This window comes from Lathyrus oleraceus, unplaced genomic scaffold (assembly GCF_024323335.1).
Source record: "Lathyrus oleraceus cultivar Zhongwan6 unplaced genomic scaffold, CAAS_Psat_ZW6_1.0 chrUn0746, whole genome shotgun sequence".
Lineage (NCBI taxonomy): Eukaryota > Viridiplantae > Streptophyta > Magnoliopsida > Fabales > Fabaceae > Lathyrus > Lathyrus oleraceus.
In genome coordinates this window covers 25,084-31,548 of record NW_026113137.1, presented here as the reverse complement: position 1 = coordinate 31,548, position 6,465 = coordinate 25,084, and the positions used below count along the sequence as shown (strand labels likewise).

General features: G+C 28.2%; 1 protein-coding gene across 1 annotated transcript; it reads right to left on the bottom strand.

The window, feature by feature from the left end:
- Positions 1-1,351: 1,351 nt before the first annotated feature.
- On the bottom strand, positions 1,352-4,943 carry LOC127114911 (homeobox-leucine zipper protein ATHB-20). Its single transcript, XM_051046687.1, has 3 exons — positions 4,392-4,943; positions 3,720-4,162; positions 1,352-1,814 (listed from the first exon to the last, which is right to left on the bottom strand). The coding sequence occupies exons 1-3, from the start codon at positions 4,516-4,518 to the stop codon at positions 1,485-1,487; spliced, it is 900 nt and encodes a 299-aa protein (XP_050902644.1). The 5' UTR covers positions 4,519-4,943; the 3' UTR covers positions 1,352-1,484.
- Positions 4,944-6,465: the final 1,522 nt, after the last annotated feature.

Below are 6,465 nucleotides of genomic sequence, written 5' to 3'. Positions count from 1 at the left end.
CAACCATCAAAATTGCTACAAGAAAAATGGTTAAAATTAAGACAGTGTAGTGTTTTAATGATCAACATAAATTCATATTATTTGCGTTTGAAATTTTTGGCTTCTTATCACCAAAATCGATTGATCATTTACAAAGAATTTAAAGAGTCACAAATGCAATGTTGTGTCTTTTAAATTTATGAGCATAATTATTAAAAGATTAGTGATGGAGGAGTATAATTTTTCACATATTTGCATTTAAGACAATAATTATCAACAAAATAATTAATTCAAACAATAACGAATATAATATACTATTTTAAGCAAACATATTCTACATCAACTTTTTTTGATAAAGACAAACTTTACAATGCAAAGCATAGCTAAGAGAGAGAAAGAGAGGCATTTTCTTTGGCAGTAGAATCACATGGATCTTCTTCAGAATACAGACTCAATTAGTTTCTCTTGTCAGATTAAAATTGGCAAAAGTTTCCATCAATTTCTGCATCAACACTGTTACTCGTTTCTATTCTATGCAATAATATGTACTAGTAATAATCAACCTCCATTAATTTGAGATCAGATACTTAATGTTAAATTTTTAAAATATTTGTCAACTCGATGAAAATCGATATTGTTAAGTTCTAATGTCATCATCAAAATTCAAATTTTGATATTTACGATCGTGTGAATTTGTGCATATCAAATTTTTTAAAATTTCCTATTCTTTCACTTGTGATTTTTCTTTTAAAACCTCTTGGTGTGTGTGCTCAAATCCTACTACTTCAAACCCCACCACTTTAAACTCTAAGCTAGCTATATTTGGCTCTTTCTTTCAACCTATAAAATGAAATACCTCTAAAGTTAGATGAACTTTCTTCAAATAATTACTTTATTTTCCATGCAATTTTCCATGATATGATATGATTCCAATGCACCAACATGATATAAAATATGTACTTAAAAGAATGAAAACAGAGAATCCAATTTTTATTATGTGGACCATAGTATATGTGACAGAGCTGGAAATCCACTATAGAGGGACATGAATAATAATTGTATAATTTTTAAATATTTTATTTCAACCAAATATAAATTAATATATATTTTTCAAAAATAAAAAATAGTGTATTAAAAATGAAGTTGCACTACTCAAAAGTTCATCACCTCTTCATGTAGATTTGTCTCAACTTTATACACCAATCTACACCAACATAAATTGAGAAAAGAAAAGAAAAGAATTGACAAGAAAAAATAAGATTGAGTCAAGTCTAATGAACTTTCTCCTCATTTTAAATCTAAAATATTCATAAATCAGATCTCACATTCACGTAATCTACGCATCAATGATAGTTCGATTAAAATCGAATTGTTTAACAAAAATATAAAATTTTATTTCTTGATTAAAAATAGTAAATTACAATTCAGACCATCTAAAACCATACACCGATATCTGATATTCTGATAACGTGATTGTAAAGAACTTCGATAAAAATAAGTTTTTTTTAATGGAAATGGTGGTGCTGCTGATCAGGCCATGGCCATAAACTTTGTTGCTCATCAATGTTGTGAAACATGTTGCAAAAGCTTTCATCTTGAAGATCAGATCTTGTTGAGCATTGAAGGAGCTGTGTCATGCTTGTAGGCTTAAGGGAAGATTGTATAAGAGTTTTACCATTTAGTGAAGAAACAGGACTGTTCATCATTGGTGTTCTAGAAAGATCTAGATTCATATCTGAACTGTTATCACTTCCATTGCTCCATGATCCTTCATTTTCTTTTTTGAGACTAGCTTTTCCATTTTCAAAGCAATCCTTTTTCTTTAGAGTTTGTAACTGCAAATAGAAGATATAGTAAGGTCTTCATTTATATATGTATCATATATAGATATTATTTATAATCATAAATATTATTTTCGACAAAACAACATCGAAATGTGTTCACAATATTATCCACCCTTTTTAGGCGAAAAATCACAATCTTTTGAAATGTGTTGAAAATATTGTTCAGCGTATTTAGATTGAGAAAAAATTACACTATTCCGACAAAAGTGACAAACGAGGATATCTGTCCTATTTAGGTCTATGTCGTAAAATCTCCACAAAAAAAATAGGGCGGAACGTGCATAAGTTAGGGTATGGAGATAAAATGGATGATGTTGGACGGACAAGCGGACCTTGGACCCCTAAAGACTAAGAATTACAAAAATATTAACGATTGCGAGTCTAAAACTTTAATCCACTCTAAAAAAAATACAGACAATACAATAAAAATACAGACAATACAATATAGACAATACAGATATGTCCGACAGAATAACCCATTTTACCATGTCTAATTGTAATCACCGCATTGTTATTATTCTTACGCTAAAATTTTCAAAATATAGGAGTAATATGAAATTTTTTACGCAATAGAAAGCTTAGAATGTATAATGTATGTGTATAGATCTTGATAGATCTTACAGGTAATATAGATATAGATTTGATTAGAACTTCATATGCAACCATGTGGACAACTAAGTAATAATCAGATGATGAAAAGCTAGCTTGTCTTTTTCATAGCAACATGGAATAGTAATATAAAACAGTACTCATTAGAAAAAGAAAAATAAACATATCATATCACTATTAATTTACAGTTCTGCATTCTGACATACTGACTATTCCTATGAATGATCAACTAACAATCAATGTAGCAGAAACTTAATGACAAAATTAATTACTTTAAAAACTCTTAAAGACCATGTGGAATCTTAACTAAATTAATGTAATTTAATTTTTTAAGTTAATAGGTCAGAACTAACAAAACTTAAGAAAAATACAAAAGAAAAAAGCTCATTTAAAAATAAAATAAAATAATTTTTTTATTAAAGGTGTAACTAATAATTACTCCCTCTAATTTCTATATTATAAAAAATAAATTACTTTAGATTTATTATATAATCTGATTATATAATTAATGTATTTTATCAGAGACTTTAACTATTTAATAAATTTCAAAAAAATAATTTAAAAAATATTTTTGAATGATCTCTTATAAAATTCAAACTTAAATTTTGAAATTATAAAGTCAAATTCTACTATTGATCCAATCTCATAATAACTATCTTTTACCTAGAGGTGATAAAAAAATTAGCATAAAAGAAAAATTAAATTTTTAAAAAGAGTTAACTTTTTTCACTTCAAATATGAAAATCTATGTCAATTAAACATAATTGGAGACATGGAAGAGCATTCAAAAGACCAAATAATTAAAACCTTTAATGTTAGGAAAACTTAGTTTTTCTTTGATGTACTCCATTCACAAAAATACATCAAATCAAAGTCCATATCAAGAGTAAAAGACATGAAAACTTGGAGAAAAATAAATAAATAAACCAAAATGAGAAAACTTTATTTTCTTTTATTTCTAATATATGAATCATCTTCAATAATACAAATTTGGATATTGTAGTCCAGTCACAATCTATCTTTTTCTTGAACATTGAATATTTTTTAACTATATAAAGATTATATTTTGAATCAAGATTAAGACATATCAAATTAATTGAATTAACCTCCAACATCCATCTTAATCAAAGCTCTTCTTTTTTCAAAACTAATCACTCAATAGTCTAATCAAGAAAAAGAAACTATAGATGTAAAATATTGAAAAAATTTAAAGATCTAATTGCACTAACTAAATATGATTAGTACTATTATTAACATCATTAATTATACTAATTAATTAGTAATTACCTCTGCATGTAATTTGTGGTTTTGTGCCTTAAGAACATCATTATCAGCTCTAAGAGATTCAAATTGCTTCTTAAGAACTTCATATTCTTTCTCAAGTTGCTTTGTTTTCCACCTTGCTCTTCTATTTTGAAACCATATAGCTACTTGTCTAGGTTGCAATCCCAAAGCTTTTGCTAATTGCATTTTTCTCTCAGGTTCAAGTTTGTTTCCAATCTCAAAACTTTTCTCAAGTGCTTTCACTTGTTCTAAACTCAATCTCTTCTTCTTTTCACCAAGTTGTGAGTAACCTTCATCATCTGATAATTGATCTTCATCACCATGCATCAATTCATCACACTTGTTGTTGTGGTTGTGATTGTGATTGTGATTGTGATTGTTCTCTATGCCTGAAAATGACATGGATCTCTTCATCATGAATGATGCACCACCATTACTACCACCACCTACAAAAATAAACATAAGGAAATTTGGACTTTAGAGTTGAAACCCTAAATATTAACATAACCATTAACAAATGAAAATTTGCTTAGAAAAAATTCATATATAGAAGAATAGAGAAGATGTTGCAATCATGGTTTAAAATTGTGATACGGGTTGCAGTATAACGGATTTTGAAGTCTGTTATCTGCGATGACTGTATCTGCAATTTAAAACCATGATTTTATGCGTGACCTTGAAAGTGTTGATGAGGTGGAAAGGAAGGGAAAGAGTTGAGAGAAGTTGAAGATGAATGAAGTTGATCATGATGATGATCTTGATGAGTTTGAAAGATGAAAGTGTGAGAAGGTGGAAAATCCATGGTAGAAGTTGAAGAAAAAGAAGAGGATATGGTATATTATTGGAAGTAGTGATGATAGACTCATTCATGCAAAGGTATAGCTATAAAAATATAGATAGCTTTAAAGGGTTATTTTTCTTTCTGTTTGTGCTTCTCTTATATCTATATATGTATATATATATCTTTATCTCACACTAGTAGAGAAGAGTATATAGAGAAATAGATTTATTTATTCATTGATTGATTTAAGAGGATTTTTGGATGAGAGGAGTTTGGCTCTCACTCTCATGGTGACAGAGAATTCAGAAAGAGGGGATGGTACTGATATGATGATAGGTACAGACAGCGATTTTTAGGTTGAGAGACAGACAGCACAGAGAGGGAGGAAGAGAGAGAAAGAGGAGAGAGAGAATAAGGGAGAGGTGGGGGATTCATTTTGTGTAATCGTATTATTGTTATCAATATATTGGGTTTGGAGCTTTCTTGGACGCATCATTTCCTCTCATGTCATGTGTCTACATGCATTCTCTTTTCTCTTTTATTTGTAAGTAATATTATTTTATTTTGACATAGAAAATCTTGGGTTCATTAAGAAAAAAGAAAAAAAATCAATTTTTTGTGTGTATAATATTTATATATTATATGGGTGTAATTGTAGTTTTGATTTCTCTATTTTATTTGATATACAAAATTGTTTCATTTATTTGAAACTTAAATAATTTTGATTATTTTTTCGTATTTTTATATATAAAATTACAGATATTTTAATTTTTTAAATGATAATTTTTTTTGTAAAACATGACAAATCATTGTATATAAATATATTGTGAAATTTTATAAATAAAAATCTAAGTAAAAAAATGAACATCTTATTGATTTTTTATGAGAAGCGTGAGAGGATGACCATAACAGTTTGAATTTAAAATAGGAGATAAATTTTATAAATCAGATAAAATCAGGAGACTACAACTATAATTTAGCGTATTATATACTTGTATATCTTGAAATTTATTTGTAGTTTAATAATGTGTAAAAGTTTTACAAATAAAAAAGTGATAAGAGACAAAAATATTTCTTAAATTAACCAAATTTCATGTTATTATATCTGATTGGAAATATTTTGTACGTAAATGTTAAGTAAAATGTCCTGACATGAAAAGAGACATGTTGTCTCGAAGTGTTTCATGGCATATTTGTGGAAAGCAACATGATAAGTCAGATGTACTATTGTTATCATACAAGACATATTGTCTCGAGCTAATTGGCGCACAAGTTTTAACGAAGTGTATCTTGCGCTTTCGAGATTTATCTTCTTTTCTGTTTAATCAAAGATTTGATTTTAAAACGCGTACTCGTTGGAAAAAGATTTATCCATAATCTGTTTTATCAATATTGGAATTCTTATTTTTATCAAATTAAGATTTAATTAAGATTTGTTTCAATCAAGATTCAAAATCAACATGAAGATTAATTTTTAATGCATTTTTTTTGGTTTCCAGCCGCTTCCACGTCAAAAACCTATTGGACTTTTTTATGTTGGGCAATTGTTGCTATTTAAGGAGATGCTCTCCTAGGTGAACACTTAGACTTTTGATTGTGTAGCTTGGTGTTTTTATTTGTTTTTGAGTCCTTATGTTTTAGGCTGTAATACTATATTTCTAAGTCACCTTTCTAAGTTAGGAGAATATAGTATTTGTGTTGTATTTGTGATTCATTGCTTTATCTACTTTTGCTATTGTAAAAACACTTGGGAGAGTGCATGAGTGAAAGGGAGAGGGGTCTTAGATTCAAGGGGACCCTGGATTGATGTTCAAGGATAGTATTAGAAAAAGGACACTGAACTGAGAGAGTTAAGATGAGACCGTTGTGTATTATTGAATACTAAATGTGAATCATCTTTTATTGGGTTGATGTCATTCTAGTTGTAGGTGACATTGCAGCGAATTAGGTTAACAATCATTGTGTTAT

Excerpts from the sequence above, each read along its gene's own strand:
- LOC127114911 (XM_051046687.1), bottom strand. The coding sequence starts at position 4,518 with ATGGATTTTCCACCTTCTCACACTTTCATCTTTCAAACTCATCAAGAT. Across the intron at positions 4,163-4,391 it reads ACCTCATCAACACTTTCAAG|GTGGTGGTAGTAATGGTGGT; the intron begins GTCACGCATAAA and ends TTATTTTTGTAG. Across the intron at positions 1,815-3,719 it reads ACCACAAATTACATGCAGAG|TTACAAACTCTAAAGAAAAA; the intron begins GTAATTACTAAT and ends TTCTATTTGCAG.